Source organism: Anser anser, assembly GCF_964211835.1.
Source record: "Anser anser genome assembly, chromosome: 7".
NCBI lineage: Eukaryota > Metazoa > Chordata > Aves > Anseriformes > Anatidae > Anser > Anser anser.
In genome coordinates, this window is record NC_139727.1 from 25,276,458 (window position 1) to 25,299,428 (window position 22,971).

At 36.4% G+C, this 22,971-nt stretch overlaps 1 protein-coding gene across 15 annotated transcripts in view; it reads left to right on the forward strand.

Moving 5' to 3' along the window:
- Nucleotides 1-22,971, forward strand: part of CPEB3 (cytoplasmic polyadenylation element binding protein 3) — a 93,973-nt gene that overhangs the window by 22,805 nt on the left and 48,197 nt on the right. For 8 of the 15 annotated variants that reach the window (XM_083844775.1, XM_083844776.1, XM_083844768.1 and 5 more), the window contains exons 3-4: nt 6,927-7,086; nt 19,412-19,468. In XM_083844775.1, coding sequence (XP_083700901.1) covers nt 6,927-7,086; nt 19,412-19,468 — 217 coding nt within the window. The remainder of the gene's footprint in view (nt 1-6,926; nt 7,087-19,411; nt 19,469-22,971) is intronic. The other 7 variants (XM_083844769.1, XM_083844772.1, XM_083844777.1 and 4 more) reach the window with 3 other exon arrangements.

Genomic DNA, 22,971 nt, shown 5'->3' on the forward strand with positions numbered 1-22,971 from the left:
AATATGACTAAACATAAATGCTGTCAGGGAGTGCTCAGACAGCCGTAATGTCTGCAGATCATTCCATACAATAGTATAAAGGGATAAAAGGTGTAAGAATAATAGCATTTTTGTAGATTCATTTTCTTTTCTTTCCTTTTTTTTTTTTTAACACATTTTCTAATTGCTGTTGTTTTAGTGGGAAAAGGAAGGTGTTTGAAATATTTAAGTGCATTAGATTTTTATTTGCTGGTAATAAACAGTGTTCCCAGTTGGAGCACTAGGTTACAAGATTTAAGGTTTTGACTAGATGATATATTATCTTTGAATTTTAGGTAGAGAAATAACACTAGTGATCATGTAAGTAGTACACTTAGCATATTATCAAAGCCTGCGTTGGAAGAATAGGTCAGGATGCTTCAAACAGCACAATAAGTAGGTTATTGCTTAGTAAGGCTCTGCTGAGAAGATTAAAGAAATGAACAATATAATATAGAACAAGAGAGAACTATATTTAGTTTGTACCCAGCAGGGCCATATTTTGGTCTGTTCCCTGTAATTCCAAAATGTGGATTGCCCAGAGTCAGAGTCAGCCTGCCCTGGAGCTACCACCTCGAGGGGAGGGAAGGCTAAATTCCATTACTTTCTTCCTTGCAGTTTGCGATCAAATATTGAATATTTCATAACTTGATAGGGTATTCTGTTTAAGTGATTGCAATGCCAATTCGTATGCCTATAAAGCCTGAACATTTCTACCTGTAGTTTGCATGTGTACAAAAGGGGAATCTCATCTTAACTGCCAAGTAAAATAAGTTTTAAACAGAATAATATAATTAGCAGTCGTATTGGTAATTTGGTATAATGCCTGTTCTGTCTCTACCTATTTCTGTGCTTTTTGGTTCATTTAAAAAATGAAAATTGCAAACATTTCACTGAAAGATTTTGGTTTCCTTGTAGCATTTTAGAACTCAGAATTTATAAGGGAGCTAAAGCTTGCATGTAACAGTTACCTTCCTTGGTGAAAATTATTTGAGTAGGTCATGTTCTTATGGCTTTTGGATCCCATCTGAATTCTTGCATGTTAACTATGAAAGTTTATGTCATCTAGTCAAGGGGATTGACTGTTGTGAGCTAGAGGTCTGAAATATTAATGTTCAAGTGATATGGAAATGTTTCCATAGTGTATATACCATTAGATGTTGGTTTTATTTGTTTTAAACTTCCTAATTTTTCTTTAATTTTTTTTTTCAAAGAGGTTTTTTTTCCTTTTTTCAAAGGATAGAAAAATTCACCTTTTGCCCAGTGAACTCCTGGACACCTACTGAAGTAAAAAATATGCTACAGCTAGCTGGTGGTGAGAGAAGTGTATGAGAAGTTGGTGCATTTCTTCTGTGGGCGTTCTAAGAACACTAATAACCTAAGAAAACATTCCCCTTTTTGTTCCATACAAAGAACATAATAAATCCAGCGTAATTTAACAGTACCCAACATTAACCGGCGAGATCAAAAAAGAAAGGGGAATTAAAATAAAATTCCATTGAGAGTTAGTGCTAGTAGCTCTGCTGTAATGTTCTTCACTGTGGGCATAGACAAATTTACCCTATTTTTCCCTCCTACCTATATTTTATGTCTCCTTATTTGCTTTGTTTTATTTTTATAATTTTATGAAATCCAATATACGGAAAAAATTACTGAAATTTCTGGTTGTGCGAGTTCTGCCTGCATCTGTGGTGTCAGTCATGCTGGTGTTGGCAGCTTTCCAGCGCCAAGCTGCAGAGGAAGTAACACTTGCTATTTGCAGGTTTTTCGATTCTTTTGCAAAGTGATCATTTTACCTTACCACATGACCGTATTCCTCAGATTTCCTTTCTGTTGAGAGGGATACATACCTGGATATATATTAAATTCTACTTAGGGTGCAAGTGGGATTGCATCACAGAAGCTGCTAGGAGCTAGTGAATGCTCGGCAAACATTCAGAGCTTGCCGTATGTGATAGCTCGTGTGCCACCCAGGCAGATTGAGCATGTCCCAGGCCCGACTTCCATAGTACATTTCTTGCAGTTGCTGTTCTTGCTGCTTTGGATTGGGATGCTGGAGTGAGACAAACTTGTTTTCCTCCTGTTCTTAGTAATAACCCCCCTCCTGCAGGTGCAAGAACAGAGTGAACGAGCCCAGTTTAAAACAGTGCTGGCATTTTACACTGTATTTATTCAAAGCTGTGCTTCGATTGACTTCAGCTTTAGTTGGCAATGCTTAGCAATCTTGTGCAGCCAAATCCAGACTTGGCTGTGCACAGGCACAGAAGGATGAAACACAGCAGTGATGACGGTGAAGACGTTTGCCTTCATAGGAAGTTTAAGTTGTTTAAACCGTAAGAATTTTAGCCATTCCCCATCTCTTTCCTTTCCATCTCATCTCTTTCCTTTGATCTTAACACTGCTTGTAATGCCCCAAAATCCGGTGAGTACGAAGTGCTCAGACTTCTCTGAGCTCAACTGCAGTTTTGGTGTGCTCCTAGAAGCAGTGAACAGTTCGGAGTGGAGGCCATCTTGTTGCTCAGCACAGTTGGGCTGGGTTGTGCCACGTGCTGGTGCAGGCAGCTGGAAAATCTAGGGCAGCAGGAAAATGTAGAACCCAGAAATCATCTACTGAAACTGAGGCATTGTTCAGAACATAGAAAGCCTAATAAAAAGTTGGTTAGTAGATGGGCTGAAATACAGAAACACAAGGAAGAGCATAGGTACTTGAGGTTTTGCTGCTTGCCTACTACAACCTGGGCAGACTGGGTGCATCTCATGGCTAAATGCGTATTTTATGTTACAAATGACGCTGCTGATGTGGATTCAACATGTGCATAAATACTTGTTTAAGGATTTTGAGTATGAATGGTAGCTAGGCTTGGGCAACATGTGTCAGATTCCTGACATGCCTTCTCGGGGTAAGACTTTCCACTTTGTGACTGTAGTCTAATCAATTCAGGGTCAAGTGTCTCCGCTGCTATAATGCTTTGCAAGGACAGAGGAAAAAAGATACGGCTTCAGTTTCAGGAGCAAAAGTGTATATTCTCTGTGGTTCTGCATTGGGATATGTTGGTCATTTCCTTTTTCAGCTCATTAGTTCCAATTACTTTGGGCTACCTGTTCAGGATGAAAGAGGTAGTGAGGAAGCCAGGCTGTATTAGGGTCTATTTCATGTTGTCCCATGTCCCCCCACCCCAAACACACGTATCAGCTCTTAAAGTGATGTCAGGGTTTTGCTTAATTCAAGACATGATCTTGCCGTGTTAGCTCATGCTGCCAAGATGGAGTCTGTTAGTTTGTGCTCTCCCTCAAGAGTTTTATCTTTGTATTATTGTTACTCCACCTTTTGAAGATCTCCTACGCTTTGCATTTATTTGATGCAATTTATTATCCATTTATCTTTGAGACCTGTAAGGTGGAATCTTCTGCTGTGCTGGAGATGCAGCTTTTTGGAATGCAAGCAGCCGCAGCAGCACCGTGAGAAATACCCCTCGCAGTCTGCGGTTTTCAGCTGCCTGGCGCCCAATGAAGTCTTAAGTGGTCCTAACATGTTTGGTAAAACAACGATGATTATTACTGTTTATGTGAAGAACTCCAAAACTGATTTGGATAAATTAAGATGAGGAAAATTCTTTGAAAGCATCTGTATTGTAAGCATGTGCTCATGGACCATCATTTCAAGATTGTTTATAACTATCACGGATGTACTCACAGTCCATGTTGTGGTCAGATGTTCTTTTCTCATCCTTTACCTTTCCCCCTTCACCAGTAAAGGCATGGTTTGTGTGTCTACTGATAAGGGACTGAAGTTGTGCTGGGCATGCTTTGCCCTTACATGCCTGTGCTCTGAGTGGAAAGGCAACAAAACAAAGTGCACTCCATTACAGGGTATGACAAAGGGGAAAGGTTCTTTTGATTTCAAATAATAGGATATACATACATGTAAATTACATCTTTCAGAGAACTTCAGGTATTGCTAAGTCATCTTTGTTTCATAATTCAGGTATCCCTTAACTTTAAAGAATATCTTTTTCCCTTCTGGAATTTGCTGACACACAGGTTACGCCTCAGCCATCTCCTGCAGTAAGCAACACAGGCGTCAGTCCTAGAGATAAACACCTCTTCAAAGCACAGTTTTGATTCATTCCTAGATGAGGTTCATTATGTTTATTGGATGGAGTCTGGAGACCTCTGAAAAATTATTATGGTTGTGTAATTAAAGGTTAGTATAGTGCATATGCAGAAGAGTGTAAAAGGCAGGTAAAACAGATTATTGTAACATCTTGTTTTATTTTACTGTCACAACGCTGCAGATATTTTTTAGGAAAGTTACTATTTGTTTTTTAATTAATAAAGAGACAGCTTGTACACACTGTGTGGTTTGACATTTTCAATGAATGGTAGGATATTTAAAGGTGGAAAGCTGAGACCAGACTTCAGATCTCTCTTTTATCCATGATTTAGTTCCTTGTTTAGATGTTTGTCATGTTTAGGTCCCAGCAGATTTTCCAGACTTGCAGGATTTTCAAACTGCTTTTGCAAATTTTTTTAGTCTGCTTTATCATTCTGTAGTTTATATTTTGATTTCTGACTGTGGTTCTAGTCCCAGAACCTCCTTGCAACATTTTCATGTGCTGCTGGGAACCTTTGTGAATTGTTTCCATTGTTGGGATTGCTTGGCAGCAGATCGGTAGTCTGATGAAACAATGCAAAAGGCAAAACTGGGAGATAGAACAGTATCAGTTCACCAAACCAGGAGAACCTGTTCATGCTGAGAAATAAGGAAACGTGTGTGTGTGTGCAGGAGCACCAGGCTTTTTGTAAGAAATTACTGAATTTAGAAAATAATCTTCAAATGGGCTGATTACAAATGAGTTGCTACTGAAGTGAAATTTCTAATGAAATGAAAGCTTCTGAGAGTAATGGTAGTAGTTTTTTCACTTATGAGCTAGATTGTTCACTCTCATTTGTTTATCACCAACTCTACAAAATCTACAGCAAGTATGCAGTGTACTTCTGTACGCACTACAACATACTCGTAAAAATTGGTTGTCTGCATTTCCTTGATTTAACTTGATGAAGGGCCTCGGTAAGCGTTTTGATTAAATTGATCTTCCTCTGTCCAATGTAGATTTAATTTCATCTTGAAAATATATAACAGGTTTGTATTCCCCTTAAGGTTAGAAGGATCTTTCATCCTAACAGATCTGCCCTGGCTTAGCCAGCTAAACTCTCTGGTAGTACAGTTGTGTAGTAAAGCAAATCAGGGCACTGATCTGACTGAAAAATGCTTCCTTACCCTTCTTCAGGATATAAGCTATATAGTTGCTTTTGGATTTTCTCTTCTAAAAGATGCCATAGTTCAGTTTTGCAACACTTGAGCTCCTGACCTAATCACAGTACAGAATAAGATACTTAAAAGAAACAAATATAAAAAATTACTGAAATTCTTACTTTGAGCGGAATATCAAGTTATTAATATATTACAGGAATGGTTTTTTTTTTCACTTAAGTGATACTTTTCAATCTGGCTTTGTTTCTTTCAAGAATATGAAATGAAACAAACTTTTCTAACCTACTGCATGTTGCCAAACATTGGGTTGAAGTATTGTGTTAGATAAAAACAGAGAAAACAAAACAAAAACACCTGTGTTTTTTTTTTTTTTCCAATATCTATTTTAGATTTCCTGGGCATAAATTTTATTTCATATGCAATGTGTTTACATGCATATATTTGATCCATTTGTGTAGGTGAACAAGTGCATTTTTTTATGTAGCCTGCAAATGTTGGCATTTGTACGGCAGCTGCAGAAGACCTATGAATACTGCTGCTCCTGGTCTAAGGATTTTGAATTTTATAATTTTAAGCAAGAAGGTTATCTTCTAACCAGCATATGGAAAACATTGTTGCAGGAATTTAGAGGGCATAAACCTGATGCTGAAGGTTTCAGTTTGCAGAGCTGAGATTCTATTAATTTTAGCATAATACAGAGAACAAAGAAAAAACTTATCTTGTACATACTTACGGTTTACTTTTTAATGATAATGAGGAGAATAAGAAAATTAATGTCTTTTTTTAAAAGCGGACTCCAACAAAGGGACCATTTTGTTATGCTGTCACATTGCACACAGCACTCCAGATATGAGAGATCAGTGAATCTTTGGTTCACACTGTAACATCGTTCATGAACTTTGGAAGTGGTTATTTTAATAGGCGTGTTAAAAGAGTTGTGTTTTTTATTTTATTTTTTCATTCTAATTACGTAAGAACAGAAGATGAACTGCAGCAAGGTAACGATGAGACTTGCAAACAATACAAACAAACCTTTAGTCGGGTTTTTGAGCACCCTCTTCTGAAAGTGTTGCATATCCTGTTTTGTGATTTCTTTTGTCTTGCTTCTACCATACTTTCCTTAAAACTGTGAGATTCATGGTAGACATTTGAAAAATTACTTGGTACTTTCTGTGATAAATGTTCCTGCTGGTTTGTTGAGCATTGCTTGCTTCTGCTTTGTGTTATGGTAGCACTGTGACAACACAAGGCAGTAGATGAAGCTGTAAAACAAAAATCTCTGAACTCTGAAACAATTTCATTTCTCCAGTGTACCAATTAATATTGCTGTATTTCTAACTTATTTGAATGTTAATGTTTCCAGTTATCTATTGTTTGTATGTATATTTTCAGAAGTGTTGAAAAACGTCAGTGTCTGGCTGTTATGGTGATAGCAACAGTTATAAAACACAGGGTATTATTTAAACAATTATAGGTTTCTGTTTACCTATCTCTTTTGTAACATAAAAAGTTCTATCAAGAAGAAAAGTAGAATTGCATTATTTTGGAGTTTTGGAAAATAAGAAATGAGCCTGTGTTAGAAAATGATTATTCTAAAACAGTTTTTCTTTCCTTTTTTTCTCTTTTCTTTTAGGACCGGAATAGGCCCTATGACACTTTTAACTTGCACTCTTTGGAAAATTCCTTAATGGATATGATAAGGACTGATCATGAGCCTCTGAAAGGTAAACACTACCCTCCCAGTGGCCCACCAATGAGTTTCGCTGATATAATGTGGAGGAATCATTTTACAGGTTAGGAATATTCATATGTCCATGCTTGCTTGGTTTTTAAACAAAAATCAGCTTTTCAGTATTGCTATGAATTTTTTGCTAATGAATGAGTTGTCAGTTACGCAAAACTTCTGTTTTCCCATCTTAAGCTAATCACCTCTATTGTTAGAAGATAAGATGAAATACGTACACGCTTGGTATATGTGCACAATCATAATATTATCTAAAAACTAGTGATTCTGAAACTTTTTTGCACTGTTCAATTCAGAAAATGTGCAGTGCAACTGGAGTCCAATTGTTATGTTGAAAGTCTTGTTCAAAGTTAATATTACTTGTGTTTATGGATCATCAGCTAATACACAAGGTTCTAAAAGTGCCACAGTATCAAACTTACTCTCTACAGTTGTTTAAGGTTTGTTTTTAAATGTGTTTCTTGATTTGGATTTCATGTTTTTAATGGGAGCCAACAACTATTAGGTGTTAAGTGCTAGGAAAGTTGGACTATTTACGCTACTGAACTGTATTTGTTCTACCAGGTGCAGCATTGGAGATTAAACTATTTTTAATACTAATGATATGGAGTAGTGAAAGGTTGTGGAAGCTTTTCAATGAATAACTAATCCTAATCGACTGTCACTGTCCTCTGTCTTAATCTTTCTTTGGTTAAGTTTCAAAATAGGTACACATTCTTGCTCACTAGCTGTTATTTTTATTTTTATTTTTTACTTTGAAGACTGAAGCTAACAGTAAGCCATATGCAAGGGAAGCATTGAGCTAAAAATTATTCCCAAACCCTAAGAAATCAGGACACTGGAACCTATAGAGAAGAAATTGTTTTGTATGGCTCTTCTGATGCAACTACATATATACATACTTTTCTGATGTGACAGTTACCTCATTTGTTTCCCTTCCCGTTTAATAGTATCTGTGGAAAAATATTTCTTCTTGGTCATGTGCCTCTTTCATCATCTTTCTGGGTACAGAGATTTTACAATAATTCCAAGTTCAGTTCTGTACTCTTAGCTCTTTTAACCTGGGCTTTCCAAATTATCCTAACACTTCCTGTGCTATACTTCTGTGTATTTAACCATTTTTCACCTGTTTAAAATAGCAAGAGACACTGTCACGTCTCTAGTCTGATCATAGTCCTACAACATAAATGTTAACCTGAAACTTATAAAGGCCTAGCTCCACAAAACTGAGATTTCTGCTGCATATTAAATATACATTTAATATGAATGGTATTTTCTATGTCCATTTAAACAAAAAAGTAAAAACAAAACAACAACAACAAAAACACAACAACAAATTACTACTAAGCAGATTTAGGTGTTCATTGTGCCCTATTAACTTGATTATATCCTAGTTAAACCTCTGTGTTGTTTAATTTGGTACATATTTAAATATACAAATTGAGACTCACTTTTTTAAAGATTGAATTTTCATATGAACCTGAGAATGAAAAAAATGAGGAAGATTGGATTAGAAATTGTATTACTCTAGAAGAAAGACCTTAAAATCACACAAGCAATTTTGCTTATACTTTTATTAATGTCCCTTAACAACAGTTTTTAAAAGCTTTTAGATTATATTAGCCCATAAAATAATAATGGGTACACATTCTTAATTCTGTTGTATCCTTGGCGCGTTCTGTCATAAGGTTTCCAATACTCAGCTGAGATAGCCCTTGAAGTGTTGCAGGTGGCACGTGCAGCAGCGCCATAACACCATGTAATGTTGGTGTTTTGTAGATACCTCAAAGCCTGAGGTAACATGAGATTATTGGATTTATTAAATATCTCCTTGCTTTCCAAGCAAAGTATCTTTTTCAAAACAATAACCTCATGGAGGTGAAAATATTATGGTGATTATCAATTTGTGTAGGAGACTGACCAGTTTAAGGAGATATTTGAAAGCAGTAGGAACTGTTTTCCTTCTGCTCAAAGCATCAAACCGAGGAGCTGGGTATTAACTGTAAAGTTGGAGTTGATCTGTTCCATTTGCCAGTAGGACTGCTAGTTTTACAAATGTTTCTGTCACTCACTGAATGTGCTCTTTCTAACTATTGTATTTTCTCAGTGCTTCTCCCCTTCTTTGGCCTTTCTGCTTTGCTACTTAGCTTGCTTCCAGCTCCCAGACCAGTAACTTCTGGAGAATTCTTGTTTACTATTAGTTTTCTCTCTCTCCATCTCTGCCCAGCTGTTGTTTTTCCATTGGTGTAGTTAATTCCTCCCTTGCTTTCTTTTCCTCCTCCCTCCAAGTACAGGGCTGACTTTGCTAACCTCCAGCCTTGCCTGACCTGGCGTGCCCTTTCCTCCACTCCAGTTTTCACAGTAGGCAGTGTGATTGGCGATATTCGTGGGAGTGGCTGTCCCAGGACATGGTTCTCCCCTCCTAGAATTGCTGTTTTCCTCTGACTTAAATAGATCTACAGTACTATTTTAACTGAATCCTTTTTGTCAATAAATAAATCTGCAAACTTTGATCCACTTCTTAAATCATTCTCCTGTCGCATTTTCATTGGTGCCTTTTTGGTTAAAATTGATTGACGCTTCTCCTGTACCTCCGAGTTTCTCCTTTTCCCATGCTACAGATACGGGAGCTTTTCAGCTGCCATCCCTCTGATTTCACTTCACCTTGGCTTATAAACTCACTTGTTTCTTATTTATCCCACTCTCCTCTGGCTCTGCCCCTTACAGTATCTGCACATTTCAGTTTGTAATCACCTTGAGAAAATAAGTGATCAACTCTACTTGGTTTTGCTTGTTTCTCCAGCCATTACCACATGTTCATTTGTTTTCATCTGTAAGCTTTCCGAGTATACTATTTGTACACTTCAGATGGATTTTTCAGTTTCTCATAGATATTCCTCTGTGAATGCTTCTTGTGCTAAATTAAAACTCTTAGTTCTAGAATCTTATTATCTTAAGCAACCCTGAGCTGCTACTTCTTCACTTTACCTCCTCTTTCTTTCATAGTAAATTGGGTGTGTTTTTCCCTTTTAAATCTTCCCTTCCTCTAGCATCTGTGACTGTCCTTTCTTAGTTTTTTGCTTAGTTTTCTTTTGTAGGTCAGAAGTAAAACCACCAAACACATACACATCAGTTTAAAAAATGAGGTAAACAAGCCTTGTTTTCTCAATTTTAGCTAACAATGCCTACAAGTCAGTTGGCCTTATTAGCTTTAATATTTACTTTCAAAATGTTTAAATGGAAGGGGTGAAAAGATGAGTACCGAAGACTCTGACTTTGAAAACACAAAGATTTCAATATTCTAGCAAAAGCTGTACATGTCTTAGAACATGCAATGCACGTTACAAAACCAGCGCAGCTATTTCAGGATTATTTCAGCTTGCCACCGGCAACAAAGTCTTTAGTAAATACCTATTTTTAGAAGTACTCTGTATATTATTTGTTCATCAGTGAAATATTGCATGTGATTTATCCGAATTTTGTAATGTTGCTTGACGCATAGCCCCTCTTGTCATATGCAGCCCCTCACATCTTAACAGGTCCTTAAGACAAAAAATAATTGTTATAGAGCATGGGATCTCGATTCGAGTGTGAATGGAAGGGTTAACTGTAAAAGATTCTGACATAAGGAGCAAACTGTAATGCTGCTGCTTTCTTCTCATTGCGGTCAGTTCCTTGTGCTCTGCTCTGTTCAGTGTGGGTAAGGGAGAAGTTCAGGAGTGTGAAAGGAAGTCTGTCTTGTTTATGGTAGTTGAAGCTTCATGCCTTCTCTGAATCTGATGTATGATCAGACAAAGTGACTTGTAAAAATCAAGTTTATTCCAAGGTCACTGAAGCAGGTAACTTTTTTTTTTTTTTTAAAGCATGATCCACTTGGCTTTGAGAGGGCATGTGATTTAGTGGCTTTTTTGGTGTTGTTTCAAGTGTGGAACAAGAGAAATACGGAAGGATTTTAGTGCAGCAGAAACAAAATGATCCTCGGTCTGACAATATTGAATTACTTGTATTGACAGAGTACGGACTCAGTCTGATTGGCAGGCTTGCTTGGTCCTCTCTAGCTAGGGTCACTTAGCTCTCTTTGGGTGTTTCATGCTGTAAGAGAGATTTGATATCTAACTTGGAGGATTCTGGACTTAGATAAATTAGGAGCTTATCCTTCTATGTTGCAATTTATCTTGAGCCCAGTCTTGGCAGGTTTTCAGTGTCAGCTCTTACTGTTTTTCTGTCTGAAACTGATTCTCCCCCCCCCCGCCTCAGCTTTTTCTGCCAGATAGAAATACCCTGCTCTGTTTCTCTCCTGTCCTAGTAGTCTGGGAGCTGTGTGAAGGCTGTGAACTCTTTAAAAGGAAGTCTCATCCAAGACAGTTGGGCAGATTTCCTTACCTGCTTTCTTTGCTGTCAAGACAAGTTTCAACATTTTCTTTTTCCCCTCTTTCAGTCAATACAAAAAAATCATTTTCTCCACTAAAAAAAAAAAAAGAGGGGGAAAAAAGAGGAAAAAAGTACAGCAAGGAAAGCTATATGTTTCTTCTAGTTAAAGATGAATTACTGTATATGGCCAAGTGCATCTGGTTGTTTTGTGTCAATCATAAACCAGCCTACATGGCAGAAGTGTGCAAGATTTCTCTACGATACTTTTCCTGAACTGCACATCTTATTTATTTTCTGAGCTGAAAATAAAATATACTATACACCACAGAAACATGGAGGAGAGATTTGTTTAGGAAGGATATATTTGCAATACTGTTGGTATGTATGTCCTACATACCAACTGTAAGGGCAAAACTGAATTATCAGAATAACTATGGGTAGCTGCTGCTTATTACTGACTAAAACATCTCTTTCCTACATCAAAGTCTCTCATGTCTATGGTGTAATATATCACTGTTGCAACGTGTTTATCTGTGTCAAACTATTGCATTGCAACACAAACAGAAGCATTCTGATCTATAAAAAATATTTTGATCAGTAGTAACTAGCAGCTGCCTTTGTTCTATTTTTAATTAAATAAAATATTTCAGCTGTGTTAGATCATATGCTATGCACATGTGCTACTGACAGGTCATGAAACTGAGTCAAAATATGAAATTGAGGAGGGAAGTCATAGCCCTCTGAAATATGTGTTTTTTAAATTTACTGTCATGGTGGATAACTGTAATTTTTGGTTTTTATTCCAAGTAAGACTGAAAACAAACTTTGTAATGTGCAAATCCCCAAGTAAGCAAGAATTCTGAGGTTTTTATAGTATTGGTGTGGCATATCTTCAAGTATGAGTATTTGGAGACAACAAGTACAAGCAGAACTTTCAGAGTAGGCTATGTTAGAATTAATTTTACTGGATATCAAACTGCAGAAGGATACATAACAAAATATGTGCTAATTATGTGATACTATTTCAGTAGAATGAACACACTTGGTTATGTTAGCATTTGTTTTTCTGAGATTGTCTGAGACTTTAACTGCAAATTTAAAGTTCAGAGGTAGAAACAGCATCTGTGGTAAGACATTTCATCTTGATTTTCAATAGTTAATTTGAATGCTACCCATACATTTGCACAATAGAAAACTGAAGTTGTTGGGGTTGCTACATGCTAATTATTGTAAAGACTGCATCAGGTCATGTGAAAACTAAGTCAAATTAAAGATTTCATGTTTATGTTTAACTTGGCTAACTTGTTTGTGAAGTTTGCCAAAGTGTTTGAAGATTATGTGAGTTAGAGAATATGGTATTACATATAGAATGGACCTTTGCTTTCCATCTTGATCTTCAGTTAACTTTAGTGCATGCCACCGGATTTTGTTCTGCTCTAATTGTTCATAAGCTTTTTGTAAGCAAAGCAGTAAGTTTGCCATATGACCTGAGAAAAGTGAAGGTGAATGATCACATTTGTTTGCAATCGGCAGCTGAACACAAAGGTCATGCAAATAGAACAAGTGCAATCATCTCAGCCCTACAAATGGGCATGCCACCCAGTCAGAGCTTTTTGCAATACTTTTGTTAGAAAAAGTGCATTGTAACAGCCTTTCTTAAAATCCTGATGCTCATCAGACACCTTTTGGTAAATGAACATGAAAACCAGAATGAACAGACAGATGTTTGCACATCTATTTATGTGTAAAATTAGGCCACCCAAGCTAATCCTTTTAAAGGAAACATACTGTGTTTCCTTTGGATTTTAATCACTCCTTATTCAAAAAAATCCTCTTTAATGTTTGTTTCAGGACAGAATATGACCATTAAAGACCTCATATTTCTTAAACTTAAGAAGTGCTTACCTCAATGATTCTGTAGTATGACCGTGCTTCTTAATTTGCTGCTAGCATCCAGCATGTCCTTGTCTTTGACCTACTGAATCTGTTTTCAGCAGGACCGGGGCTGCTTCTTCCTTTCCCCCTTTGTTTTCTTAATGGAGCTGGGGATACAGATGCATGTTTTTTTTTCTCCTTCTCTTTATTTCTTTATTTCCATTTTTATATTGTACTATTGAGACCTGTCCTTACTGTCTTTTTTTTTTTTCTCTCCTCACTTCTCTACTCTTTTGAAGGTTTTATATATTTTCATACTGGCTGGTGATGGAAAAATCTGCTTTTTTAGGGGCTGATTTTATTCCCCACAGGGCTCCCCAGTAAGAATACCAATTTTCACATCCAGTTCTAGAGCTGCATGTAGAATGGGTATATTTGTGTACTCATCCTTGTCTGCTCCTCATAGCCAGATTTCCTTTTTTGTTCATTAGGTCTTGCTTTTAAGGTACTAATGTTTTGAAAATATAACTGTTTTCAGGCTAAAAATGTTTGCACCACTGAAATGTGAGACCTTTGTGTTTTATTCAAGCAATCCAATTGGCTTTAGAAGAATGCATTCCATTGTAATGTGTATGGTGTTTTATTTTATAGGTTGCTTTCTCTGCTGATGGCATATACTTGTGTAGTCAGTGGTGGGAAGAAGTTAGTATCAGCAGGCTTTGTTACTGATATTCATAGCTGCTAATTGCACACTTCTGTTCCCATTGCCACACTAACTATTTGCACAGTAATAATATATACTGTGAGAACACAGTAATGGATCTCCGTTTTTTTTTTGTTCTGGCAAACAGTAGTATTTTGTTCTGCTGAGTATGTTAATGTGCAAAAGATATCTGGTTCCCAAATAGGTGCCTAAATTATAGGTGTGAAGAAATTGTAGATAAACTTTAAAAAAAAAAAAAAAAAACAACACAACCAACCAAACAGATGAAACCCTGAAAGTTCTTCATGGAGTTATCTTTTACTTTTATAATTCTCTGTACAGACCTTGGCTTACATAGGTGTTGCTTTTAAAATTGGTTTGGGCACATTTGTTGAGTTAGTATAGTATCAGTGTCGGGTGTCTGTATTGGGGGTGGGGTGGGAAGAGAGAATGGCCTAAGGTTTATTCAGATAAAAATGATTTAAACTCTTACATGCATGCACACATTTCACACTTTTTGGCCATGTTGAGCCAGGGGTACGTGTGCTTGCTGTAAATTATTTGGACCCATATGCATTCAGGGGTCTACTCTTGTTTCAGATGTTTGAGGTAGTATTGGTCCTGGTTTGATTTTTGCACATCTGTGTCCAAACTTTGCTCTATCTGACTTGCTACCTGTCCATCCAAATAATCATTGCAGTACGGAACGCCTTTTGTTGGCACCAGCTTCAAAATCATATGATAGAAGAGATAATCATCAAGGAGGTATTATTATTAAGGAACTAGAGCAGACCTAGTCCTGTTGACAGCTTCATTTGACCTTGCCACTGGAGTCTTCAGTCAAAACTTGTGACTCATATCAACAACAATCTTAAGAATTGAGAGGAAGTTCTCCTTCCCAGTGAGTTCAGGATCAGTTAAAAGCAGGCTGCCTTGGCTATTTCATAGCAGATATCATGCCGAATTCCAGCTACTGGATTGGTGTAAGTGGTCAATCTTAGTGAATGCCAGGAGGTGTAACAGTGCAACAAGTCTTATTTGATATATAACCAGCTGTAAACATTACTTCTTGGAATGTCAACTCTAATATCAAAATGATGAAAATAGATAACTGTAAACTTAAAAATCTTTCACTGGGTGAAGTTCATATCCAGAAACTGATTAGGGTTTCACAAATTCAAAAAAACATAATGTACTTAGGAAGAAAAAATAAATACAATTCAGAAATCTCCTAAAGCAAAAATGTTACTTGCAGATCTGGAACTGGTTAATCACTGGTGTTTGTTTCAGCCACAGGAAAATAATAGTAACACAGGCACATATGCACAATGATGAAATCAAAGATCAGTTTTACATGTAGTTGTGAACAGATTGTGCTCATAAGAATGTCTGCTAAAAGTAATGTGTTTTAGAGTTGAGAGTAAGGGAACTGTTATAGGCAAATGTGGCACTGGATGTTGCCAAAAATCCTGTAATAGTGGTAAAACCATTCCTGATATTCATGTTTATTATATCTGGAACAACATTCTTTCTTAAAACTGTTAACTCAAACTTATCTAGACAACTCTACAAAATTGGATTATGTGTTGATGAAATGTATACTTCCTTAAGTTGCTAGAAAGATTTCTGAATTGTTTCAAAATCATGATATTTTTCTACAAAGAATGGGAGTATTTTAGGATTAGATAAGTTAGATTTAGATTGTTCTGGTGACACAGCACTATTTGAACCCCTACGCAAGCAAATATCAAGATACTACGTAGAGAAGAGTGGTGGAGGAACAAATTAACTAAGGATTCTGAAACTCCTAGCTCAAGTACTTAGGTCTGAGTAGACAAAGGCAGACAAAATATGACTGTGGGTCTTTTGCAATGACCTTAATTAGGAGTATTTAAAAAGAAATTATTTGGATGAATTGGGAGGCAAGAAACATATTCACCAGCTTAAACATTAACTTATTAAGAATTAAATTCATCTTCAGTGAAAGCATTTCCACCTGACTGAAGTGATGATTATAAATTGACCAGAAGTGTAGACAGGGCTCTGAAATGCCTTTGAAAACTAATGCATTAAGAAAATAAGATACTGAATTTAAGTATTTAACATGAATTCATTTCATTTAGCAAAGATAACATCCTCTTATTTCCAGTGTAATACAGAAGAGAAGATGCACATGCTTGATGTACTCCAAGAAGGAATCGGGCGCTCTGCCATAATAAGCATATTGGACATGCAGCAGAGAACTTAGGAAGTCCAGCCAGAAAAGTCTCTCCAAATGCTGTTAGGAGAGAGAATTTAAGGAATTTATTGACATAAGAAGACACGCAAAAGACTATCCTGGGCTATACAAGAATGGTTAAAACCTTGTTTATGCTCTGAAATGTTTAAAAAGCAAGAAGTATACAACTGGATTCTTTTTATTATTATTATTTTTTATTTAGGAAAGAAAAGGACTTATGTAAGTGTGATTATTGTTGCAGTCTAACTGCAGTCCTAGAAAGTGTGTGTTATGAAAGTATGTAATTGAAGATATATTCAGTAGATAGCTATGAAACCAAGACAGGCAAACTGAAAACGGCAGATGTATGCTGAGTACAAGTATTGGGGATGTTGCTACAGAAAGGGTTCCTATTTATGACTTCAGTGAACTGCTGGAGTATGTAACTTCTGTGCTGTAACCTCTCTGCATTCTGCCTCCTGTGCTTCAGATTCTTGAAGAGTGGAAATTTTATCTAGAGAGTTCATATTAAAACCGTATTTGGAAATGTGTGCTTGTGGACTTTGTAAAAGTCCACGTAGCGTACTTGTGCTTTCCCTAACGAGGATTGTTTTCTGGTAGTCATTTCTGTGTTTAACTCAAATACTTCCTTGGGAGTGCATGTTCCTAATTGCATTTCACAGTTTTATTGCACCTTTTGTGCTTCATTCGTGTTCCTTAAATAATTATGCAGCTTTGTAATCTGCACATGGCTTCTTTTTTTTTTTCTTTCAATAGAATTTGTTTCAAACAGCAAGATATTCAGAAGATGTAGCTAATATTGAACGGCTATACAATTTGAGTGACTATTTGTTTTATTTATGGTGCATTACCAGTCCATTTTTGAATGCTTTTAATACAAGTGTGCTTTGCCAGTGTCCCATTAATCTGTCTCCATAGAATCGCACTAGGGGTCCTCTGAAGGTGCACAGAATTATCACCACTACTGCTTAGCTCAGTATGCGACCATGTCCTTCTGCCTGTGCTGCTCTGTATTTTCTGCTCCTTTTAAAAGATAGCTGACAAGAACAGTTTAAAAATAGCAGGCCAAGGGCAGGTGACAAAATGTCATGCAAGCAGCACCTGGTCCAGTGACTGCCTGGAGGGAAGAAAAAACCCAGCCCAGATGTCACAGATACGGTTCTATTTCTGAAGCTGGTCAAACTGCAGAATTTCAGCTTTAGCAAAGGAAGAGGGAGAGCCCATCTGAGCATTATGCATTCAAATGTTACTCTATTTTCTTTCATAGCAGTCCCCTTTATTCCATTACAGGTATTAATTTACAAGTGTAGATTATATACACCTTTTGTCCTAATAATAAAAAGTACCTGTAACCTCATGCTCATGAAATAAGCAGTTAAGCAAAGGGAATTACTGTGAGTTTGGCAAGATTTCTGAAATATTTTAGCACAAGCTTATACTAACAGAAATAATACAACCTTAATGTTTCTGCGCTGACAGATTAATGTGAAAATATATCGTGAACTATAGGAGATTAGGTCTATAATGAGGAAATCTGAAGTAGTTAATGAAGATCTCTTTAAGAAGCTTTGCTCAGGAAGCTGGAAAGTAAATCGGAAATTTTGTTTGCCTTCCTTCTCGCCCCCCTCCGTTCTGCAGGTGCCATTTCCATCTCTATACTCTTACTTGGGGGGGGGAGGGATTTTTTTCTATAAGAAAAGAAAATTGCTACGTAAAGAAAATCTATTTGCTTTTCTTAAGCTGCTTGTGACTCTTGTTTCAGAAGTGTGCTGAAACTGTTACATCTGTTCAGAAAGAGTATTAATTACAGCACAGCAGTCTCTGTGACTTGAAATAGAAGGCTTTAACTTACCGATAGGAGCTAAAAATGTTGGAGAAGATTGGCCTTAGCTCTGTTTTCTCAAAGTGTATTTGTTAAATTTGGTTTTGTAGTAGTAGGGAAGAGGATTTACACTGGAGGAACTTACTGGTTTGTATTGCTGCTTTAGTGTAGCGAGTGGGTCTTAAGCTCCCATATTTGAATGCCAACATAGTGCATAAACGTGAGCCTTCTACTTAGCTCCTAAACTTCACCACAGATCTAAAGATACAGGGAGCATGTGAAATAGGTTACAACACTTTTAAGTAACTTAAGTCTATAATTGAAATAAATGTTTACATGGCTATAATAATCCTTTTTTTATCATTTTCCAAACAATGACTGAATCACTTACATTTTTCAAACTGTGTGTGTGGGAGGGGGTTTAATGAAGTAAGCCCTGTTACAAAGTTTCTTTGGCTTCTTTAGTATGTTTCTAACAGTTCAGCTTGATTAAGTAGTATCTAAGAAACGAAAACTAATCTGAACAGTAGTCAAGCTGGTTCACGTATTTGGCTCAGTCTATTCTTTCTCAGTAAGAGCAGTCTCCTCTAAAGCAAAGTACTGCGTGATTTTTTTCTTTCCCACCCCTCAGTTCCTGAAGTTATTGAAAATCTTCTTCAGCACCTTTCAACTCTTAAAGTTGATACTTTCTAGTTTCTGGGAAACTGCCAGCAGTAGAATTCATTTGAATTTTGTGATGAACCTGCTGTATATGATGATCCCATGTTATGGGTCAAGAATAAATATTTTTCAAAGTACAGGGGAGCATCTGTACTCCACCAGAACAAAGCTCCCTCCAGCTCAGTGACTTATCTCAAATAGTAAGTGATGGCAGATTCTTAGAGAAGAATACAAAGGCAGAGTAAGCACTCCCAGTCTCCAGTGATCTGTTAACTCAAGGGCTTCTGGTGTCACAGGTAGTATGGAAAATAGTGATTTATGTTTACCAAGTAAGTGGTGTTTTTGTAATTCTGTATTTATTTGAAGCCTTTGAAGCACTATAAATGACATAACTGCAGCAAGTAAAGGGCTGAGCATTGAGGCCTTATTTTGAAAGGGTGAATATAATACTTTCCTAATACAAAGCCAAAAAGATGTACTAAAGAAATATTTATTTCATTGTTTTGTGATTTTCAGTATTTTAAGTATGTAACATTAAAGGTACAGTGTTAAATGTCTTAAATGTTTGTTCTTGGCAGGTTATCTTCGGTAGATGGAAGTTTTGGCTACCCTGACTGTACATCCCCTTTAGCAATTTTTAATATTAACAAAATTCATTCAGTTTTGAAATAAAACATTAAAAATAGCTCTTATTTGCATTGCAGGGCGTATGGGAATAAACTTCCATCATCCAGGAACAGATAATATTATGGCTCTTAATAGTAAGTAGTTAATATATAATAACTAATGTCATGCTGAATGTTGTCTTACATTAATCGTGTACATAGCTGTACCGTTAGACATAAATGTGTGCTAATATTTGCACAGAAGTTTGTGCAGTATCTTAAAATGACTTTTCTGAATCAGTCCTCTGATTTTCTTGGTAGAACTGTTGATTCTTTGTATTTGCTTTACAATAGCTCTGTGCTCCACTGGAAGCTTCATAATGCCTGCTATATATATAATATTGCAAAACAATCTTTGTTGTTCCTTCTTTTCTTTGTGTGTGTGCGTGTGTGTGTTAAATCTGTAACTCTAATTTCTGATGCCTCTCCAGGCGCATTCCTTTATGTTGGGATGAGCTGTTACCATTTTTGCATACAATTACATTGGCTGATAGTTGACTTTGTTGGTTTCTCTAAAACACGTGGACAGGATTAGAAAGATTGGAAACTTTAGCCATCTAAATGATGAGAAAAAATGGGGGACTGAACTTCACTGAATGCTGATTGGTTTTGTTCAGTCCTAAAAGCATGCATCAAAAAAGCTTTCCCAAATGGATCCAGAAGCTCTGCGGACAGCCTTGTATTGTGTACTGGGGTTGTATGTGGGGAGGCGTTAGGCATCACCAGCACATAGAACTAAACTATGCAAGTCAATATTTTTCTATATCTAGTCCTACAAAAATGCTTAGAGTAATTGCTTTTCACTAATGACAGTATTTTTTTCCAAAGAAATTGTCGTAGCCGTGTGTCTGTAATCTGAATGCAAGATAGGTGCTAATGGAAATTTCCAGCAAATATTTCCAGGCTTTTTTATCTGCAATAAACGTACATGTGCGCTGAAACATTCATTTAACTTCTTGGAAATTTGTTTTTGCTTGGAATATTGTGTTAGTTAGGTGTTAGGATTAATTTACTAGCTTCTCTACCTTGTTTTTTTGCTTTTGCACTGACTCTGTAAGTCATACTGTGTATTGTTGGAAGCTGCAGATTTTTATTTCACAGAATCGTCTAGGTTGGAAGAGACCTCCAAGATCACCTAGTCCAACCTCTGGAATCTAAGTTGTAAAATTAGATATTTTTTTTTGTAGTACCAAGCAGAACTTAAAGTATTTTTTTATATGTGAAGAAAAAAACAAAACAAAACAAAAAAAAAGGAACAGACAAGGTGCTAATGTCACTTTTGAAACCTGTAAGACTACTGTGTTCTTTTAGTTTTAAGCATCTAATGATGAGATGATATTTTGCAGAGTTTCTGTAGTCATAGTTAGGATATATGCCACATTTTGTTATGGGCATATCTTATAGGAAATCAGGTAATTAACTGGGAGAAATGCTTCTTATAATTAAAGACATTAATGAAAGGAAAAGCTAGTCAAGTGGGTGTTCATGTGTGAAAATTCTATGCATTACTGTTTGCTGTTGTTTGACGTGAATTGTGGTCTCAATGTGTTTGTTGTAATGTGGGCGCTTCCACTGCTGATTGCAATAGTAATATAATTGTGAAATTGGGATGAGAGACTATGACTGAATTTTGAGTTATTAAAAAAAAAAAAGAAAAAGACATTTGCTATGGAGTGCAGTATTTCCTGTAGATTAGAGGTCTTTGAAAAACAGGAATAGAAATAGCAAATCTCATACAAAAAAGCTCCATGCTGTTATTGGCCATTACTAAGAGAATAGAAACTAGATTAATTGTTCTGTGAAACCTCATACCTTTTGGTCATAAATCTTTGAAAAATTGAGAATAAAAGCAAGTTTTGAAGTGAATAATCTTTACAAATTATCTTCTGCTTTAGATTTTAATCTTCTTTTGGATGCTGCTAAAACTGAGACATTTAGAACTGTATAACCCCCATGTGATCCATTATCTTTGCTATGGGGAAATAAGCTAAGAAAAGTTAGCCCAGGAAGAAATACTCTTTCCTCTGTTGTAATGGATGTGGTCCGGATTTAAATAACAATAATAAAATCTGAAAGATTTCATTCCAGTAAATTTTGGAAGAACTTGAAGAATTTACATAACTTCTTTAAGTCCTACTATTTGTGATGTCTATACATCTGCAAACTTTCTGCAGCTAGAAGACAATATAGGTTGATGCCAACAGCAGTGCAAAACTTTTCCCCCCTCCCTGTAACACGTAAGTAGTTTTGAGGGGTGGTCATCTCTTTAGCTCTTTCCCATCCCTTATGGCAGCACTTCCAACTGTAGTGCAGATGGTATTCTTATTTATTGACTACAGCCTTGTGAAGCTCGGGGCTTTCCTGACTGTACTGAGATAGTGTCTGTAATTGTTGAAGGGGCTGTTTGGCTTGAGGAAAGGTGCAACTTGCTGTTTAAAGAACCTTAAAATCTCAAGCCCTTAGTTGTGAGGACTTTGTGCAGAGTATACTACCACCAGTTTGGTCATCCCTGCGCAAACCTATAAATCATCATCTTAAAGCACTGAGTCCTGAAATAATAAGATTAGTGAGATTGAAAAGGTTGCTTGTAAATGCACACACAGTTGCACATGTATATAAGTAGATTTATAGCGCAGAGGTGCTTGACGTTCTCAATGAAGATTTGGCTTTTATTGAGGAATGTGCTGTTCCAATATTTGGAGCCACCTGAGCATAATTCTAAAAAGTGTTTAGGCAAAAGGAATATGCAAATGCTTATATTTGGAAATCTTGTACAAGGGGGAAAAGTTACTGCTTTTCTATATAGTAGGTCTCAAATAATTAGATGTTTACAAATCAAATCATGTTTTTGCAAATATTATTACATTACTTTATCCTTTGCTACTACTTAGACAAGGAGGTTTTTTTGTTTACTAATGTTTGACTAGTTTCAACCCTTTAAAACAATTATACTCTCTAATTGAAATAGTGTTTTTAATCAAGTAGTGACATCTATTTTTTAAAACTTTTTAATAATCATTAATATTGATCTAAGCAGTCAGTAGAAGAATTTTTATATACTTACATTTACAGCACCTTATTAAATAAAATTGATATTGTAATTTTTAGGGGAAATGTAGCATAAATGGAATAACTGATTTTATTTGTTTAAATTCATGTTAAAAAATCACCTGTTGATCTTGGTACTTTTAGTACGTGTTTGCAATACTAATTAAAAACTATATTTACAGTAATAAGTAAAAATTGAAAGTAAATTAATCTGGTTGGCCAAAAGTAACTGGATGGTGTTAACATGCGCTCCCCTCTAATTCAGCGGCACGAGGACTAAACCAACACCATTGTTCACCTACCTGCCTGCTAGGTGCTGAGCTATTGTCAGTGCTTCTTGTGCACTCCAGAACGCCAACAACGAACTTCAGGGGTAGGGAAGTATAGGGGGGTGAAAAAGGGAGATGGGGAATAAATGAAGGGGTGTGAGTTTTTTGAAGGAAGCACTGAATGGTATTGCTGGGATCCCAAACTACTATTTTAAAATTAGTTTAGACTGAGGGTAGTTTAAAAAACAAACAAACAAAACCAACCAACCCCTTCCCCCAAAA